At 41.1% G+C, this 21,726-nt stretch overlaps 1 protein-coding gene across 2 annotated transcripts in view; it reads left to right on the forward strand.

Moving 5' to 3' along the window:
- Positions 1-21,726, forward strand: part of flt1 (fms related receptor tyrosine kinase 1) — a 51,551-nt gene that overhangs the window by 11,653 nt on the left and 18,172 nt on the right. Inside the window, exons 5-13 of one of the 2 annotated variants that reach the window (XM_050057349.1) lie at positions 2,066-2,231; positions 2,330-2,466; positions 4,323-4,494; positions 4,679-4,796; positions 5,043-5,212; positions 5,306-5,453; positions 13,933-14,056; positions 14,553-14,661; positions 17,507-17,815. In XM_050057349.1, coding sequence (XP_049913306.1) covers positions 2,066-2,231; positions 2,330-2,466; positions 4,323-4,494; positions 4,679-4,796; positions 5,043-5,212; positions 5,306-5,453; positions 13,933-14,056; positions 14,553-14,661; positions 17,507-17,815 — 1,453 coding nt within the window. Of the gene's footprint in view, positions 1-2,065; positions 2,232-2,329; positions 2,467-4,322; positions 4,495-4,678; positions 4,797-5,042; positions 5,213-5,305; positions 5,454-8,401; positions 9,995-13,932; positions 14,057-14,552; positions 14,662-17,506; positions 17,816-21,726 lie in introns of those variants that run through there. The other variant, XM_050057350.1, reaches the window with a different exon arrangement.

A 21,726-nucleotide genomic window follows, 5' to 3' on the forward strand; every position in this document is an offset into this window, starting at 1 on the left:
TGTCTATATCCTGTAGTAACAGGATGCGAGCAGATGGACTGGAGTCACGTTTCTCATATCCTGACTCCTCTGGCTCCGTCACACCTCCTCCTGTTTCTACACCTTCACCTTTGCATAGCCAACTCTCCATATAGGTTTAGAGGATGGGGGTAAGAGGGGCAGAAAGGGCACTAAGGGCACTCAGACGGGGTGTCAGTGAGTTCAGGAGTGGGAAGGATCTACTTTACAGGACCAAGAAAAGAGGAGGAGGAGGAGCTTGGTGGCGTCTGAGAGGGTCACCTCACTCTGGGAGGGGGGATATCAGCCAGTTCACACTGGGGGTGCAGGAGTGGGGGGAAGTGAGTGTGATGGTGGTGGGGCAGGTGGGGATGGGGGTGGGGGGTGGGGGGGTGTCCACCTGTTCCCTTGAGAGTGGGTGGGAGGCTTCCACTGTGTCACAGAAACTCTAGTAAACATTTCCTCGGGGCTGCCTCCAAAAAAACAACAAGGTTACACAGTTACACAAGAGTCCTTGTTGAGGAGGCCAAGAATTATAAAACCAACAGTGTGCGAATACAGGCAGCATCATCTGGGGCTTCTTTTGACAGGTGTTACTCTGTGATTAGCATCTTCTAGATGAGTTTTTTAGGGGAAATGTAACTATCTTACCACTAAGAGTGAAAACAAAAAACGTAAAACCTGCATTTGAGATCAAGCTTGCACAAAATGCAATCCAATAGCTTCTTTGCATGTGACGTCACACATCAGTGCAGTGATGGAGGGCAGGCAACTGGAGGCAAAGACTACCGACACTGCAAAATAACGGCTATGATTTGTGCTGTTTATGGTAACTCCATGAATCAAACTGGGGAAAAACCATGGCCATTTTAAGCCACAAAAATAGTGAGGAAGATAAAAAAAAAAGTCATCAAGAAACAACAGCAGATATGGATCAAAAACCTCTGTCTTCAGTCTGGAGTAAACTAATTTAAAACTTTAAAGCATTGTGTTAAACATGCCTCAGATTGGATGCAGAAGCTATTCTGTGTTTTTAGCCACGACCCAGATTTTTAACAGCGTTTCACCAAACCTCTGGGAATGCTTGACCTAGCAGGTAGAAAATGGTAGCTTAAGTTATCTATGATTAACCTGACAACGGTGCATTCATGTAGAGTTGAAATATTAAGACAGTCATTTACTCACTCAGCAAAAAACAAGACATCAGTCATTTCAGTCATGGAGCCAACCACACACAAATTAGTTATAGTCCACTAGGCTCTAAAATGCTTTCATCGGCTTGTTGTGTAAGGTTAGCAACGTTAAGAGGTCTGGAGGACGAGTTAATTTGCAATGACAGTCGTGTTCACACGGGGCAAATCAGTCATGTTGTGGGAAATATAACGTTTGCCACATTTTGTATGGATCACATCCAACATGAGTTTCAATTTTCTGATAGTCCCTGCTGCCTGCAGGTTCATCCAACCATTTTATGTAGTCATTTTCCTCAATTTCCAACATGGATTTATCACTTCCTGCCCTCCATCAGAATTTTTTGTGTCATAATATTTAGATGATCGCAAACAAATCCTGCAGCTAAGTGAGCACAATTTTGTTTGGGTCCTAGAGACGCGAATTTTAAAATGAATAAGGTGTAAATAATAAGATTAATGATGGCTTTATTTCATTTAGCTGCTTTAGCTTCTGGTATCAGGGCTGTAGATTTTAGACTGAGCTTGAGTTAGACTTGCTAACGTCCAAACAGCAAGGTTTTGAGACTTGACTTGTACTTGACCTTCTCTCTGACAGCAAATCAAATGCAAATGACACAGACCATTTCCCTCCTGTGTATAATCACAGCTTTAACAGGGTGTTGCACAACATATATGACCACATTCCTTCCTAGTTTTGCAAATTTTTGTGGGTTAAACATCAAGTTAGTCATTGTCATGGATTTCTGTTGCAGTGACTCCGTTGTTCCCTAATTTCTCCCCTTGTATGTGAGATTTCAGCTGCACTCGAGTGGTGACAGTGTGTCATGATTTTGGTACAGTGAAACTAAAATGGGTGTTGTCTTCTCCTCCCACAGTTCCCCAGTCACAGCCTGAGTCCAGACCAGAGGAACATCATCTGGAACAGCAAGCAAGGTTTCACCATCCGAACCCCCACCTTCTACTACATCGGCCTCTTCTACTGCCAGACAATCACTAATGGCATCACACACAAGTCACGTGTATACTTTATACACAGACCAGGTCAGAAGTGCATGAAGTCCTTTTAGATACACAGTAAATCACCCATAAACACGCATGTGTGTGTATCATTTCCTACATTTCTTTCTGTCTTGCCACAGTGAGTAACATCATGGAGGTGTATCTGAACAGCAGTGGACCTGTGCAGGCCCTGAAGGGGGAGAGACTGGTCATGAACTGCACCGCCACCGGGGAGTTGAACACCAGAGTGAACATCACCTGGGACTACCCTGGAAAGGTCAGAGCTGCATTAACGTCTGTGGAGACCTTGTGTAAACCAAAGGAGCACAGGTTTAGATGGCAAATGACCTTTGACAGACTCTGAGCAAGAGTGTATAATTCTGTCAGCCTGCAGAGACGAGCTACTTTATTGATCGTCAAAAGAACATGGAAAAAGTACTTCTTTAAAAGTTTATTCGAGCAAAAGCAAAAGGTTGCCATCTTGAAATGTACTATTTCTAGTTTGACTATTTATCATTATTTAAAGGGACAGTTCACTCCCAGATCAAAAATACATTATTTTCCTCTTACCTGTAAAGTTTTTTATCAGTCTAGATTGTTTTCATGTGAGTTGCCAAGTGTTGGCAATATCGGCTGTAAAGATGTCTGCCTTCTCTCGGATATAATGGAACTAGATGGCACTCGGCTTGTGGTGCTCAAAGTGCCAAAAAATTACATTTGAAAAACTCAACAGCAATGTCTCTTTCCATAAATCATGACCTGGTTACTCAAGATAATCCACAGAGCTTATTGTGAGCAGATTCATGTAGGGACTATTTTCTCTCTGTTGAACTAAACCTGCCAACCGAGCAGAAGAAAGTGCATCCTCTAATATCATCCTCCTTGGCTGAGCTGTAACGTTAGCAACTACAGTGGTGCTAGGTGAGCCAGCAGTAGATGCTCACTTCCTTCTGCTCAGTTGGCAGGTGTAGTTTGGTAGACAGGAAATAGTTCCTACAGAAACAACAAGGTCTGTGGATTATCTTGAGTAACCAGGTGGTGATTTCTGCAAAGAGACATTGCTGTTGAGCTTTTAAAATATATATTTTTTTGCACTTTGAGCACCACAAGCTGAGTGCCATCTAGTTTTATCATACTGGAGAGAAGGCAGACATCTCTACGGCTGATATCTCCAACACTCACCAACTCACACCAAAACAATCTAGATAAATGAATATCACTACAGGTAAAAGGGAAAAAGATTTTGATTTTGGGGTGAAATGTGCCTTTAATAAATCATTTATTAAAGCTTTATACATTTGTGAGTAGCCATTTGTAAAGACAAGGTTTTGGTTTTCAGGTTGTAAAAGAATATTACTGGACAGTTTGATGACATGCTACAGAGCAGCTATTGTTAAGATTTTAACATTTACAATTCTGGATTACCCACTCTAACAGAACAATAGTCATTCATTAATACTCACTGTCTAATAATAACACCAAATGTGGAGTTGTAAATTGTTGGATTTAAACTGGTGTTGGTTTAGATGCTCTGTGGACTTTTATTCTTTGCATTTTTAATCTTTTTTGTGGTAGCTGACAGTGGAGACAGACAGGAAATGTGTGGTCAGAGTGAGTGGATGGTATGCAACAAAGGTCACCAAGTGAAATCAAACCAAATATATTGAGATTAAATGGTCAGCACTACTGAGAATCCTTGAATTAAAAAGTTAAACAAAAGCTGGTTTTAGTCATGTCAGATGAGAATTTACACCAGCCAAGGGGATTTTGTCCTCATGAATGCCCTATTACTGATCTATACAATTAATGAATCACTTACTGACCATTAATAAAGCATTTAATTACACCGTCTGTAAAGTTTGCTTCATCAGGAAATGGTTCCTACACCCCTTAAGTAAATACAAAAGTAAAAGCAAAAGCAAAAGCAAAAGCAAAAGCAAAAGCAAAACAAAACAAAAACAGGATAAACAAAAAAATAACAACTTTAATGTCTCAGTAATTCAGTCAAGAGATAGCCTGCTGCACTGTGGGTCCTAGCACTTGGATTTAAAAGTTTTCGAAATAAGATCTCAAGGACACACAGGTGAGCCTTCAGTGTTAATGCTGAGGCTCTGTCTTCCTCTCCACCTTCAGATTAACAACACCGGCTCCACCTACAAGAGGCTCCTGAAACACAGAACGCACATGCTGTTCTACAACATTCTGACCATCCCGAAGCTCCAGCGTTCAGACCGAGGTCTCTACACGTGCCGTGTGACCAGCGGGGAAAACACCAAACAGCAGCAAGTCACTGTTACTGTGTATGGTGGGTGTCTTCCTCTGACACTCCCTGACATTGACATGATGACCAGAGACATATCATCAGATTACTCATTGATATTTTTAAAATTACAGTGAATTTCATTCCAGTGATGGTCAACTTATCTTTTTTTGACAGACTGAGTCACTGTAGTCTTACACAAATATGTGCATGTGTCTCCTTATTTTAGACCGTCCGTTTATTCGCCTGAAGCCCAGGCATGAATCTGTGATGGAGGTACAGGCAGGACAGAAATCTTACAGAATCTCTCCCAAACTGCGAGCGTACCCTGCACCTGAAGTCATCTGGTAAGAGGTCACCTTGATCCCTAAAATCACACCATTTTTTGCCTTCCTTTTTTTAATGTATCTCAATCTCTGGCACACTTCCTCAACACCATTTCCTTCGAAAGTTCATGGGAAGTATTGCTCATCATATTTAGTCATCAAAAAGTAATTCTGTAATTTCAATTTTAGACTTCCAAATAACTTTCCTCCTTAAAACTTTGGCACGTAGTCCCTCAAACTTTGCTGAGCTCTTTATTTTTCTGTCAGGTTGAAGGATGGCAAGGCGGCAGCAGAGCAGTGCTCCAGATATCACATGGATGGGAGTTCCCTGGTGATTCGGGATGTGGCAGAGGAGGATGCTGGGAAGTACACCGTCCTGGTACGAAACCAGGAACATGGACTTTTCCAGAATCTAACACTCACACTTGTGGTCAAAGGTGAGAAATTGAATTATTCACCCACCAACCACCTTTAGCACTGCCTTAGACTTCGCTCAGTGTTTCAACTTGTGTTTGTCTCTTGTCTGACAGTGAGTCCTCAGATAGGGGAGAAAGCGGTGTCGTTGCAGGACCCGGGCTCAGTGCCACGGGGGAGCAGACAAGCCCTTCACTGCACGTCCCATGGAGTCCCTCCCCCGCATATCCAGTGGCTTTGGCATCCCTGCCCGTCCAAAGGCCTGTAAGTAGCCAATAGAACAGTGGTTCCCAACTGGACTAACCACAGTGTCCAGATTTCTCCTTAGTCATTAGTTTAAGGTCCACACAGTTTAATATATTCAGCATCATACTTAGATTTGGTGACCTTGTAGAGCTAGTTTGCTGTCCCTGTCAAGTAGCTGTCGTTTCATCACTCACTCTACAGCAGGAAACAGCACTTCAAAATAAAAGCTCTTTGCCAGGAATTCACCATACTTTAAAAAAGTGTTGTTTTTTTTTACAAATTTGGCATGTTTTCGAGTCACTTCAGTCCATTCAGAATGGACCTGCAACGCACTTTTGGACCGTGACCCTCCAGTTGGTAACCACTGCTTTAGAAGACTTAATCTAGCCCAGTGTGCGCATTAAAATCTCACCAGTAAACCACTGGAAAATGGCTCTTAATTTTAACCAACTTGAGGGAGCAGTGTATAAGATTTAGGGGATTTAGTGGCATCGAGCAGTGACGATCGCAGATTGCATCCAGCTGAAACTTCTCCCGGTTAGAATTCATCGTTCAGGAGGTTTTTATTGGGAGCTGAATTATCTGCAGAGGTCTCTTCCTCTCTGAAACAATCAGACCAAGCGATTTAAACCAGTAAAAACACTGAATAAAGCAGTTTCACGCTACAAATCAATGTTTCTCCTACGCTGTTTGGCACGTCACAGACAGGCCGCCAGCCTAGCACCTGATAATGTGTGCTCACCTTTTTTTTCTAATAACATAAGATCCAGACATTCTGTAGGTTTTTACAGGGAGCCAAATTCTCTGCAGAGGTCTCTTCCTTTCCAAAATATACAGACCTGGTGATTTAAAACACTGAATAAAGCAGTTTGATGTCAGTGTTTTTCCAACATTGCTTGTCGCAGAGGAGCTAACTATGGTGGCCGACGCAAAAATGCGAACGACACTATCTAGAGCCAGTGTTTGGTTTGTCTGTTCTGGGCTACTGTAGAAAGATGGCAGACTCTGTGGACGAGAGATATAAAAGTCTCATTTTAAGATAATTAAAACACAGTGGTTTTTATTTTCAGGTGATTATACACTAAAGAAAATTTCCCGAGTATATTATATTCCATTCTGTCGTTATGTCCCCCTGAATCCTACACACTGGACCGTTAATATGTTAGAAAAAATTAAAGAGTAAAAAAAGAATATAAATTATATACAAATAGTCAAATCCATCTAATGACACATTTTGGCTGTTTATAGTTAGTATGCGTTTTAAATTACTATATTTTGTGTAGGTTTTGGCTGCATAGGCTAAGAATAATATTAATGCCACAATGTTACAAACATGGAGCAAAAAAAAATTATGTATTGTTTGTTTTATGTTGTTATTTGGTGTGTGTGTGTGTGTGTGTGTGTGATATTGAAAAACGAGACATGTTTTGTCTATTTCAGCATGTGTTCAGACAGCGTTTCCTTCTTGTAACCAGAACAGATGCCTTTGGGGGCCTTTCATGTGCGGGAATGTGTGAAAATGTGTGTGTGTTTATTCATGTGTGTGTGTGTGCACACTCACATACATGTGTGTATGTGTCTCATCATGTATGTGTTTGTATGTTTGCTTGCTTGTGCAACTCTTTCTCCATATGTTTGTTCTTTTACTGTCCGCTTTTCCTTTTTCATGTTTGTTTAAATGTATACAAATGCATAGCCTGTGTCTGTGTGTGTGTGTGTGTGTGTCAGAATGTGTGTGTGTGTGTGTGTGTGTGTGTGTGTGCGCCTGGTACATTCACAGACACCGTACACAGTGTATCTCAGACTTGAAAGGACAGAGAAAAAAAAACACACTTCAATAGAAGCCAGTTCCGTGCTCTCAGTCACGATTTGTTGGTTTCCAAATCAAACGCTATGATTTAATGAATTTCCTGTCCAGGACGCAGGGTAAGAGGCCTGTTTATTATTGTGATTGCACACCGCATCCTGTGATGCCTTTTCTTATATCTGACACACACACTATATATAAAGTTCTCATGAGAAATGGCCCAACCCAGTGATGCCGAGGGACAGTCATTTAGTCAACACACACGAGTGCTCAAGCAGGCGCTTGGCAGAAACATTGATTGAGTTGTTCTTGGAGGTCAGACACTTATTGTGTTGCTTATGACCAAGTCAGAGAGGTTAAGTATTACCTGAGAGCACCACAGCAGCCGCCCATACTCTATTCCCCCTCTGAGACACACTGACATCATCAGCGTACTTGAACCTTAACACCGGCACTCTCACATGGCGCCATGCCGAGGTGCCTCCAGGGTGGTTTCAACCGTCTGTGTCTGCCAAATGTAATCTACATAATGTACATGAACATCTCTGAGACCAGCTGGTGATGCTCAAGTATCTGATATTCATTGAGTGAAGCTAGGTAGTGATGTGAACTCTTTTTGTCCTGCAAAAAAATGTAAACTTTACCCAGAGAATCTGTTGAATTTAGATTTTTTTTAACTGAAAACTATTACTGAAATTTTGCCCCTGTTGTAGCTCATGGTTGTATCATAGTGTAGATGCACAGTGTGTATGAGAGCAGATTTTATCTTGTTTCATCATGATGAGAGTCACATGCAATCTGCACATTAAATTTTGCCAATTATTGTATGCCTGAAAATTAGATTTTAATCAATTCTGAGTCAAATTTCAAATTTAAGTCAATTTAAAATTTGTTTTAGTTTGTAAGTAATGACACAGTTTGGCCTGAAAGAAACAAACATGCACTAAAAGCAGTCACAACAAAACAGTAGAGAAGCTTCATAAAGGAGCTTAACTGTAATTGCACATTAATGTTTCTGCAGATTACATTTGGCCTCTCCACTGACTGATTTATGGTCCTTTGTAAAGCTCTGTTCTGGTTCTGGTTCTGCTTTAGTGTCTGAGTGTGTTTCTTTAGTTAGTTTTTGGCTGGATCCTCACCAGGCCCTTGTTCTTTGCAGCCCGGCTGCACCACAAGCCTGACGCCGCGCTGGAGGAGGCCCATGGACAGTGGACCAGGCTGGGCCAGGCTGATGGGGGGCCTCGCGCCTGGGTCCTGGGTCCACTCCTGGGTCTGGCCCTGGGAACCGCAGCGCTCTTATCTGGCCCGGGCAGGAGGCGCACTGGGCTTCCTGTGCGAAAATCAGAGCGCTTTTCCTCTCGTTGTTTGGCTTCCTCTCCGACGCGAGACGCTTCCCAGCAGCGTGATTGTCCCTTCGTCTTCAAACGTGGCACAGTCCGCTTCCTCAAGAGCTTGATCTATTCTTGAGAGCCCCCCCCTCCCCACCCCTGAGCACCTCTTCCCCCAGCTCTGCTGCCCCCCACACATACCTTTCCAACCCCTTCCCTCACCAAGCTCTGCCCTCCACCCTAAACGAGCTTCAAGAACAGCTCCCCATCGCCTCCCACCCTGGAGCCCATCCCCTCCACCACCACCTCCACACACTCATCAGTGCTTGTCCACAGCAGCCAGAACCCTCAGTGACATTACCAATGATCCCATGTGATGATCCTGCACTTAACAAAAGTGGAAAAGGAGGAAAGTGACTTGGAACACTGCTGAGCAGTGAAGACCAGGAGACACAGGAGAAACAAGGAGGAAAACAATCCACATCACTAAGGATATAAGGACACCCGCTTTACTGATTATTTATTTATTTCCTTCATTTTCCCAATTTAAGTCCCCCCCTCACACCCAGCCATTCTGTAGTTTTATGCTTTTTACATTTCACAGACATTTTGAGCCAGAAGAAGTGCAATTCCATTCATCCATCAGCCACATTTCTGGAGCTGCTTTGCTTATATTTTGTGTCCTAGAGTGGTACTATATTGGGTGCATGAACCGTGCCTGTCCCAAGCCCTAATCTGATTCTGACATCCACAAAAGCTGTGAGTTTCTGTTCCGATTTTTTTAGCCACTGGTAGAAGGTCCACTGTGCTCACCTTGGACGGGCAAAACAGGAGAGAGGACAAGCTTTGTGTTGTTCACTATGGGATGCCTACAGTTCTCTATTAAAAAAGACTGACGGTCAGCAGACGCCTACCATGTAGGAAGTCTCCACAGACCAGAGACTATAACTGCCCTCTGTCACATTGTGTCGTCCAGTGTCATCCCATGTCAAAATGTCTTGTGTGTCGAATGATGTCAGCATAACAGCCCTGTTGTCTTTGTATTGAAAGTTAATTAAAATCTAAGCGTATGAGTGCCATAAGTATTTCAGTAAAGTCCGTTTTTGTGTGTGTGTAAAGCAAATGTGAGTGAATGTACCTGTGCAGGAATGTCAGTGTGTGTGTGTGTGTGTGTGTGTGTGTGTGTGTGTGTGTGTGTGTGTGTGTGTGTGTGTGTGTGTGTCCTATTCTACGGGTGTCTCCCAATGTGATTCATTCCTTGTATACAGATGTTCTATGAGTAATATATGAATCTAATATTTAATAATTTTATACAACTAACTTACGTATGACGAATGACAATATTTGCCAACTTTGTATGAATCTGTATTGAAGTGTTATATCAATTGTTCGTGTTTTTGCATTAAACTTTGCTTATATTTGTGTATTGGTTTATACTGCTCTGTGGTTATTTCAAGGTTGAGACAGGAACGGACAGAGACAGTTGTAAAAGTGTATTTTAGGCAGTGAAACAAGACAGGAAGAAAAAGGCAGGAGATGGCCCCCACTGATACACAACTCATTCATATTTCCAGGCGGCTGCTGCTCACCCTGTTCGCAGGCACACACTGTGTGAATGTGTCTGACTGTGTGTGTGTGTCCGTTTGCTGTTTCTAACCACATTTACGTCTCCACATCCATCTGACTAATCATATTTGTATGTGTGAGTGCAAGTCTGATTGAGAAAGCTTTTCCTGGGAAGCGTGGGAGTGTTAGCTGGTGTAATCTGTGCCCGTGTGATGGATGTGTGTGTGTGAGAGTATGTTTGAGCGCGTGTGTCAGTCCCGTGGTGTCATGCACAGGGTGGGTCGTTTGTGCAGTTGCACACTAGATGCCAAGAGGAAGAGCAATCAGGGAGCAGAGAGGAACCAACCTCAGGGAGGAGCTCAGGACAGACAGAAAAGGATACAGACAGAGACAGGGAGTAGAGGGGCAGTGACACATCCATAAACAGGCAGAGGATCAGCGAACAGAGTGGAAGTGACAGTTTACAGGGAGGATGATGGGTAATGGCTAAATAAAGGCACTGCATTCTTTTGATTATGAAATCTGTCTTAGATAGATAGATAGATAGATAGATAGATAGATAGATAGATAGATAGATAGATAACACCTATCTTCATTTATGCCACTCTAATGAGAATGACTTTTTTTTACTTTAGCCAAGACATCCAGTCTATCTGAGTCATTTATAAAATAGCAGACATTTTGGGTAATAGGAATGGAATGGAATAATAATCATGATAATAGGTATATGTACAAGTATATACTTCAGTTTTTTCCTAATAACCTTGGTGAATTTTGAAAACGTTTTTCTTTCCGTGCAGAAGTTGTAGGGGGATATATTTATGACACGCAAGTTCACTTTCATTCAACAACAGGGGAACTTCAATAACACTTTCCCTGGACTGTTCGGACCCTTTACACCAAGAAACAGTAAGTTGTTGGCATAGCTAAATTTTGTAATTGTCATTTTTGCAATTACAAATGCAACAACTTCAATATTTACACATAAAAAAAACAATACTTCAGGGTATGTTTGCACTGCTAAGCTACCTATAACAATAAAACACAAGGTTTGTACGCCTTACCAGGCTAGCATGTGCACAAGAGTGTCTACAGATCAAGGCTCAGGCTCACACACCTGTGCCTATGAGCTTCTTCACAGCTCAGGTGCTCTCACCTTGACTGGCCAAATTTCGCCTGGGTCCTAGTGTCACCCTGCAACATTTTCTTCTAGACCGTCTCTATAATGCACAGATGATGCCCTTCAGATGCACCTTCATTTTGTATAAACTTCAGATCATCCCTAATAACCTCGTTGAATATGGAGAGGTTTCTTTTTGCAGCAAAAGTTATAAGGGGATACACATTCCTTTAGACTGTGTTTTCAGTCTTCGCCCTTCTACTTGTATTCAATGGGCCTTTTTAATTTTGTAAAGACTTCATGTTACGCCTAATAACCTTGGTGAATATATCTTTTTTTCCTGGCAAAGGTTATAGGAAAATACACATTTTTCAGACTTTATTTTCAGTCTGCCAAAAAATGTATGTCCTCTTGATAATGCAATGACCTACTATGAAGTATTTTATTTTGTACAGACTTCAGATCAAGCCTAATAACCGTGGTGAGTGTGGGGAAGTTTCTTCTTTCCTAACAAAAGTTAGAGGGGAATACACATCTTTCGTTCTGCCAAAAATCCCCTCCCTATAATGCACATATAATGCTGCACCATCAAGTGTTTTACTTTGTAAATACTTCAGATTATGCCTGATAACTTTGGCGCATATGGAGAAGTTACTATTTTCCTTGCAAAGGTTACATTAGTATCCTTTCAGACTGTATTTTCTGTCTGCCACAGAATCTATTCATAGCATAGATGCCCTCAAGTATTTTATTTTTATATATACCAAAGATCATGTCTAACAATCTCGGTGAATGTGGAGAAGTTTTTTTCTTTCCTAGAAAAAGTTAAAGGTGGATACAGGTTCCATATTTTATGTTATGATACTTCAGATCATGCCTAATAACCTTGTTGAATATGGAGAAGTTTCTTCTTTCCTTGCCAAAGTTATAGGGGAATACAAATTATTTTTGATTGTGTTTTCAAAAATGTATCTCCTCTCTATGATGCACAAATGACATACAATCAAGTGCTTTGTTTTGTATACATTTCAGATCATTCCTAATAACCATGCTGCATAGCAAAAGATATAGAGTAATACACATTCTTTTAGACTGCATTTTTGGTCTGCCAAAAACATATCATTGCTCTATAATGCATAGTCTTTATCTTATGATTAATTACTTTGCATCTGCTTCAGATCATGTCTTAAAACCTTGGTGAATATGGAGAAGTTACTACTTTCCAAGCAAAAGTTATAGTGGCATCCACATTCTTTTTGACTGCATTTTTGTTCCGCCACAAAGTGTGTCCATGCTCTCCAATGCACAGATGATGCCCTGCAATCAACTGTTTTATTTTTGTATATACTTCAGATAGTGCCTAATAATGTTAGTGAATATGGAGAAATTTCATCTCTCCTTGCAAAAGTTATGGGGTACACATTTTTGTCACACTGCATTTCAGTCTGCCACAAACCATATCTTCTCTCTATATTGCACAAATGATGCCCCACTATCAAGTATTTCATTTTATAGCTCATGCTGAATAACCTTGGTGAATATGGAGAAGTTGCTTCTTTCCTAGCAACAGTTATAGGGGAATACAAATTCTTTTGGACTGTGTTTTCAGTCTGCCAAAATGTACCTCCTCTCTACAATGCACAAATGACATACAATCAAGTGCTTTATTTTGTATACACTTCAGATCATTCCTAATAATGATGGTGAATGTGGAGAAGTTCCTTCTTTCCTAGCAAAAGATATAGGGCGATACACATTCTTTCAGACTGCATTTTCAGTCTACCATAAAACATATCCCCCCCTCCACAATGCACTGTCTGTACCATCAAATGTTTTACTTTGTATATACTTCAGGTTATGACTAATAACCTTGGTAAATATGGAGAAGTTTCTTCATTCCTAGCAAAAGTTATAGGGGTATACCCTTTATTAATAAGCCCATTTACTTTATTGTAGATGAAACTTACAACATGTTCATTACTTTACATTTATCATCATATTTGATATGAACAAACATTTCAACATTACTTATATAATACTGTTGCAAGACAGAGATTTAGATGAAATATACACCTTTTCCTTCAACTCTGAAACTAACTGATCAAGCATTGTGTGTTTAAGGCCCCTCCTCAGCTCCTATATGATTTCAGAGTTTCTCATCACAAGGAGATGTGCATATATAAACCAGAAAGCCAGCTGTATAAGCTCCTGTTCCCATACCTCCACCAGTGCGTAATCTATGGATTTAGACTTGTGAGACTCATTGAGAGGGACAGGAACTCCTGTCCTGGAAATGTGGGATGATTTGTAAAGAATGGAAGGAAGTTGATCCATGGGATTACAATACCACCTCTGCATCCTCCATGGATGAACAATCCAGTATTACATAGCACTCCAAAGATCCACCATTGTCAGCATGTAGGACAGGGTGAGAGGACGTGATGCTATTGACAAAAAATTGTTTGGTGATGATGATTATGTGAAGGAGGGTGAGGATAACATTAAGCAGCGATGATCAAGGAGTTTCCCTGATGTTCTGGTCTTCCTCCTGCCGAGCACAGCTGAGAAAAACACCCACACACCTGGAGGCAGCATAAAATGACTTGTGTCAACACAGCTGAGTCTCTGTCCCTATCCTCCTCCTCTTCCTCCTCCTCCTACTCTTCCGTCTTCAAGGTGTGTGTGTCCAGCATCTTCCTCGCTATGGAGCCCTGTGACCGAGAGAGTCCCCGCCACTTCCACAAGCAACCACATCCTGAGTATTACGCACAGACAGGAAGTGCTTCAAGGGAAGCAAAAGGTAGGTGACAGAGGAGGCCTGTTGGGTTAGAAACAGGATTTTTACTTAGTGTCGAAAATTGGGTTTAAAACACAAAAATACACCCTTACTGCAATTAATAACGGATGCTTTGATGGAAATTAACCAAAAAAATCTGAGTAGAAACTGAATCATATGCTGCAACATCCAAAATAAAACACATCCGAAAACTTTCCTTTGGTCAAAAGTGAGTAATACTGACAACATTTTGCAGTTCTGCTTTTACTGCCCTTCTTCGCTCCCTTCTCTCCTCCACACACACACATTCACAGACACACACCTTTATTAACACTAATCGACGGCTTGCGTGTTGAGTTGCCCACTGAGTTGGAAGTGGGCAGGAGGTCTGGCTCAGAGACCCCTATTGTCTGCTAAGTGGGCCCATGGAAAATATGATTCCTGCCATCAGTGGCAGAGGTAACGAGCTCGAACCTTAAATGTGCCGGTTTGCTCATGCGGATGTTTGTGCTCTCCACAGACAGTGGGGGTCCTGACTGTGGCAGAGGCCTTTGTGTCCGGAGTGTATTGCTGCGTCGCCTCAAACTCTGCAGGCACAGACCAGCTCAACATCCACTTCTACGTCACAGGTGAGGAATCACTGAATCATCTCCTCATATATACAACTCGTGGGCGTTTGCGTGTTTTCCCAACATCCGGGAATGTTTTTTTTTCATAGCTTAAAAATTATATAACAGTAAGTATCTGTTCTCTCGCCTCCTCCCTTTCACTTCCTAGAATTTTATTTTTAAATAATTAGTTTCTGTCTTCTTCCTGTCATCTGCTTGCTTCTCTCACGTTACTCCCTCTTCAGTTTCAACATGAAACTTGGCCATATCAGCTCATCCACTTGATGCTTTCTCACTGTTGGATTAGTAAATCATTTTTGTATTGATATTGTGTCCAAAATAATAAGTGAAGATGGGAAATAATAATAAAATGATCTTAATTCTTCTGTTTGGTCAGGATTAGGGGAGATTAGGGTAAAATGAATCAGTTTCTCTGTGTCAGTTTTGGACGTTCAGGGGCAGCGTGTCAATTTACGCTTGTTACATGCATTGTCTCTTTTCAAATTACACTTCAATTTTTTCCACAGAAAATGTACAGTTTCTCTTGTTAAGTGTATACACTCTTTTTCAACATGAACTTAGAACATATAAAAACAGGTTTAGGCAACAAAAGCATGTGGTTAGGTTAAAAACCCCCAAAATGGTTTGGCTTAAAGTAACTACATATGTTACTAATGGCATGTCACATCAGGTGATATATGTCACGTACGCAAGTCACTAGCATAGTATGCTACACATACTAGCACACTATGTCACTATTAAAATAACTCGACTGACTTTTGGTTTCACACGGGACATGAACAACTAGCTCTTAGATGAAAGTCCAGAGTGTGTTTGACCAATCTACCTCCCTTCCTCCTACCCTATGCAGACTTTTGCACTCTTTTTACTATGGTAGTTGCCCAAAGTGTCAACAAATGCCACTGCCCTGGGTGGATCAACACAGGGTGCCTGTGTTTGACAGTGTCTGGCACCATCGGGCCACTGACCAATAGTAGGTATTTGATGAGTTTGGAGAAACACCAAGTCTGTTTTTATTTGAGGTGTCTTTAAAGTGAGGGCATGACGGTAACGCCTCCAACTAAAATATGTACATATATTTTAGGACGTGGTGCATCTCTGGGAATGATGACTTTGACAGTTTTTTGTATGATGTTCCCAAAAAGTGGTGTCCTGGCTCGACTTGCCCCCATGAGGGTTGAATGAAGCTCGGGGGAGCCACATGGGGGTAAATCTTATACCCTGTTCCTTTTACCTCTCTGTTCTTTCATTTCCTGTGTTCTCTTTAAGTCATCCTGTTGATCTTCACATCCCTTACCACCTGATTTATGAACTTCCCATTCTGTACATCCCCATGCATACGATGCGATGCGATGCGATGCGATATTAATCCCACATCGGGGAAAAATCACACCCTACAGCAACTCAAGAGTCAGAAGCAACAGAAAAAAAAGAAAAAAGTAACTGAGTGCGGAACATGGATAGAAATATGACAAAAATACAAATATAGGAGCGTGGAATGATGGTGTTTGGTCTAAAATTCAAAATGTCAAATCATTTCAGTCACAAAATATGGCTCAACGTCCCCCAGGCCTTTTACCTGAAATTACCCCACCCACACCATTTTTACAAACTTGTGTCATCTAGCAGTTTAGAGCTAACGTCATGGCTTCATATTGTATCTTCCTAAAGCACAGACTCAGGCTGTCTCTATAATGTGTAAGTAAAAACTGCGAGGTGAAGAGAAAAGTAAACTGCTGAGAGAAAATGAGGCAATGAGCAGGAGGGGAGAACAGAAGATGGGCAGGGATAGAATATTGACTATGCAGGTTGTGGAAGTTTACTGTGTATGGAGTTACTGATGGTAAGGTCATTCCACCATTAATGAGACAGGTGACGCAATGTCAGAGACATGCAAAAGAGACACTGCAGTAAGGTCGCTGCTCTGCTGTGGGGAGAGCGTGATGCTCCAGAGCAACAAACTCAAACTGATCTGGAATGATACAGCAGCTTCCTTATCCATCAATAGGTCACAATTCAAAGCTGCTCAGTTTGTTTTATATTGAAGAAATGTCACTCTTCACAATTAAATCTGCTTAAGAGTATTTAGAAATTAAATTATTCCAAATTTCTGTCTACAAATTTGAGCATTTTTCATGGAAACCTGAAATAGGGTACCAGGTACAAGACCTCGAATAGGTATGTTACACACTGGGAACTAAACAGTTCTTAAGCACTACACACATTAACATAGGTTGAAGCCCTTGGCAGGACAAAGTAGTGTACGTGCACTTGGTACATACAGTTTTGTTTTTTGTGCGTGTGATGTGAGGTCAGACAGGCATACAGGTAAAGGTTTTTTAGTGACTGTTTGCGTGCATGAGTGTGTGTCAGTGCATAAGGTTGTGCCGAGCTATTAGTGTATTAGCAAGAGCGAAACAGGAACCTGGGGCTCTTATCGTTCCACTTCCCTGTGCAGTGCACTTCCTTGGACTGGCAGGTCCGCTTTATTTCGGGAGGCCTTGGGGTGTTCGGGAAAGATAAACACTATCTGCCATCAGGAAACTCTCAAGCCGTTTCCACAGGAAGTTTCAAATGGCTTAAGTAAATAAAAAGCCTTTTCACTGTATTCCACTAGCTGCTTTTACCCACAATAGCCATTCAACATTGTCAAAGGTTAAAAAAAAATGGAGGATCAGTCGAATGAGCTCTCCTGGTTTCAGGCACCAGACAGGATCCACATTCGCATATGGAGAAACTGAGAGGGCTCATTCATTCATCAGGAGATCAGTGGAGGTTTGTATTTCGTTCATGTTCCCTCTTCCTCACCTCTTCTTCTCCATCAATCCATCTCTGCGTCCCTCAGACGTCCCGGGGGGCTTCAGTGTGAACCAGAGGGATGAACCTAGAGAGGGTGGAGACCTGCATCTCACCTGCGAGGCCAATAAGTACCTGTTCACAGCGCTGTCATGGCAACGGGTGAATGACACAGAGGACGGCCAATCCCGCAGCCTTGCCCTGAGCAGTCAGCAGCTCACATCGGGGGAGTTTTCCAATGCTCTGATCCTGTTGCTAAGCAACCTGACAGCCAGAGACTCTGGAGCCTACAGATGCTCCGCCCGCCACCTGATCACCGGACAGGAGACACACCAGGATGCACAGGTGGTGGTCACAAGTGAGTAGATCTCCCCTTCATCTTCCTCCTCAACATCCATGAGCCTAAAGGTAACACTGTGGGTTTTGGGGGACACTTTCAAAGAAATTAATAATTTTACTTTGCCACTTTTTATAAACAGTAGTCCTTAAATTTGTTTGAAGCATTTTTGGATTGTGTTTTTTGCTTCTTTTTTTTTTTAGATCGTGCTACAAAAAATAAATTATTAAGTACATAAAGATTTCTTCATGTAGCACTTTTAAAAACTAAAGTTAAAAGGTGCTTCACAATAAAAGCATTTAGCAACAAATAGAAAAATAACAACAACAGCGAAACAATAAATGGAAAGCAACACTGTATGGAAGCACATAAGGGCCATTATTATTAGGATTATCTTTATTGTTAATATTCTATTTTTTATTACCATTAAACTTCAATTAAATCACTGAAATCAACAGGCTTTTTTGGGACAGGCCTTTAATTCCTTTCACACATGTTACTTTACTACAGTTATGAATCATTCATGTGATCTCGCTCTGACAGACAGCACATCAGAGGAAGAGTGACGTATGGCACTCAGGGATTACAGCAGCTGGCATGCCGACATAATACCACTTTATCCTGTTAAAACAATATTCACAACTTGGATTAATTTTTATTAAAAGCCCCTTTGATTTTTTTGATCTGAGGATCCTTATGGGCTAAAGGAATATGAATAATTTACAGGGTAATCGAGGAATGGACACATAATTTGGTAGCCAACAACCTGGTTTTATACATCTGAAGAACTTCAACAAAAAAAAAAAGAAGAAGAAAAAAAAAACTGCCTGGCAACCAGACCAGGCCTCTAATTAAGACAGGCCTTTATTTGTCAAAATGTGAAGCCACACCGGGCTACTAACATTGACTGGGCATTTAATTGGGACTAGGCTTTTAAGTGACGTTTTATGGTACTATTAAGCAAGTGAATATATAACTAATATTTAACCACTGCTGTATACTTCAAATTAAATTCAAATATCACTGAATTATAAATTAAATGTTTAAACCATTCCTCTTATTTTATTCATGGTTTAAATCCTTTACAATTTGAATTTTCAGTCTTAAAATCCTGTTTTTTCCCCTTAAGTTCACAGATTGCGTTAGAAAAATTTAAGTGTCTATTGGTTCCCAGTTGCCCATCTGAAATTTTTTTTTCTCAGATCACATGACTGACAGATTGTAGCCTGAGAGGTCCATCTGATCACTCCTTGGTAGGCCAGATTTTCATGTTAGATTCATCATCTTGAATTTTGGCTTGTGAACGTTACAAATCCAATTTTAGTAATTTTTAAAATTGACTCTCATTTTTAAATCCAACCAACTTAATTTGAGTAACTGAAATAAATATATCTTTTGGCTATTTTTTATTTTGTATCTGACTTTAAATCGGAATATTTCAATGCTATAAATTCAGTGCTATTTAAATTTTAACATAGGTATGAGATGCTTGTAAATTTCAAATCATTTCAGCCTTTCTTTGCTTCCATACAAATCATGGTATGCAAGTACTGAAAACTCCTCTTGGACCAGAGATTAATTTCTATTGTCTTGGGGCCCAAGTAAGATGTTAAGGCCTTTGATTTGTATCTGAAACTTGATTTTCTTGATTCCTAATTTTGATTCTTTATAGCTAAGTTTCAAACACAGATCAAAGTCACTCTCTCTATGCATTTAAAACTCACTGCCTCCTCGTGTGTTCTGTGCACATATGTTGCACATACATACATACAAACAAACACCCTCTCTCACAGAGTTTGGCTGCTTGGGAATTGGGTCCCCTCAGCTTCCTGGGGCCCCACCCTGCCTTTGCTCTTGCGCTCCAGCTCAGCACCTCTTTCACGTGGGAATGAGCTCTTGTCTGGAGGAAGAGCACACAATGGCACTTCCCACAATGCCACATTTACAGGCCCCCACACAGGGCCGCAGGAACAATCAGCCAATCAGACACTGTCAGGCCCCAGCCCCCGCGGACAATCATCAATTGTTGTCCAGGAGGAAGATAGGGGAAACAACAATCAGTCGCCTTGGTTAAGTGACTTTTCTTCATGTCTTTTACTGCTGTTCTCTATACAATCAGGGCCCAACATGTCAACTTCCTCCCTCGGGACGCACACAAGGGAATTACTAGAGAGACAGGGCGACCAGAGTGAGAGAAGCTGGGGAGCCAAAAAGAGGGAGAATGGAGAAAAAACTAAAAAACTTGGGGTTAGAGAGACTCAGGGAGCAATGTGGTCTAATTATAGTGTGTGCATATCGTAGTGCATGAGAACGAATCTTAAAAAAACTGCTTTCAGCTCATTGTGTTTACTCTTGGGCCCAAAACTGTCCACATGATGAAATACTACATTGTTGTTGCTTTTTAGAAACGTTTGTACTGCAGGGTATTTCAGGGTGAGTAAGGGGCCCAAGAGAAGCCAAACGTCAGCTGACTCACAGGTTGAAGCCAAGGCAGCTCTTCTGGAAAAATGTGTCACAGCCACTGCACGATTATTGTCCAAATGTGGCACTGGTCCAGAAAACAGTGGGAAAAAATAGCACTGCTTTCACTTCATCACAAATCTGCTTCAGTCTATAAATAACTGCGACTGTAATCGGTTACTGCAAGTTTAAAGTATCAAAAATCCTCATTATAGAGAATTATATTACTAATATATATGTATTCGTGTGTAAACTGCATTTTAGTTTGTCAAAGTGGATCTAGTTTTAACTACTTTATATACATTGTGGAGTCAGATAAAATGCATTGTCTTTAGAGAAGTATTCACTGGTGGACTAGTGATGGTCTTTTCATGAGACTGTGCAGTAGACGGGCGCAGATACTTTTGAAATCGGTGCTACGTGACCAAAGAAAACAGAGGGGGAAAAGACTGTAGCATTTGCTTTTGCTCAAGAGATAGGAAGCCTACAGCTACCAGAAAGCACTGCACCACAACAGACCAATAAACACTCCTGCCACTGTACTACATATGCTGCATTCAAATGGCACTCGTGAGCTCTTGTTTACGACACGGGAAGCCATGTACACGAAACCGCGAACTCGAAACTTATGAGGTTGTTAACAAGAGGTAGGCATTCATATGGTTTCTTCTCATGAACAAGGTAAAAACGCATCAGTAATGCAAGCTTGGCCGTTTTGACACAGGGAACTGTGAGGTGGCTAGCTGGTCACTAATAATCTAAAGTTACAGTTAAAGAGTAAGCTGTTTCTGAGCAGTGATATGTGAATACAAACAGTTCAGGTGAGAAACAGGCAACACAGTACCTGAATCTTGGTTTATATTTGATAAGCACTGCTTGTTTTATCTTCATCCTCAGTTTTTACAATACAGGAAACAGTAATGCACCCACTTCCTGTTTACACATTTTTGTATTACAGCCAAACAGTCCACTAAAATATGTTTCTGAAGATGTTTTAGGTGAGAAATAGGCAGTGCAGTAACAAAATCTTGGTTTATTTGATCAGCACTGCCTCGTTCTACCGTTTGATCGAAGTCTGATCTAAGATTGATCTAAATTCTTTGGGTGCGTTCATAAATCTAATCTGATGCTCGACGCTAAAATGAAAGCACTGTTGTTCTACAAAACACAGTGTTCTAGTTCTACATGAATTAGCGAACTGTTAAGTTTAGTTTAGTTAAGTTTATTAGGGTCCCCATTAGCTATTCTTCCTGAGGTCCACAACAACTTTACATTTGTGACAGTGCACAAAAACAACTCACCTATAATAGTGAACAAAATAACAGGACTAGACTAAAATGTTGACACAGACAAGCAAAACAGCTCCTAGCAATACTATAAACTAGTCCATACCCATTGAGTGCACAGTTGCCCACGTACAGTTTCACATGGTGTGTGTTTGGGATACAGGTCATAGGAAATTGCAGATTAAA

This window comes from Epinephelus moara, chromosome 11 (assembly GCF_006386435.1).
Source record: "Epinephelus moara isolate mb chromosome 11, YSFRI_EMoa_1.0, whole genome shotgun sequence".
NCBI lineage: Eukaryota > Metazoa > Chordata > Actinopteri > Perciformes > Serranidae > Epinephelus > Epinephelus moara.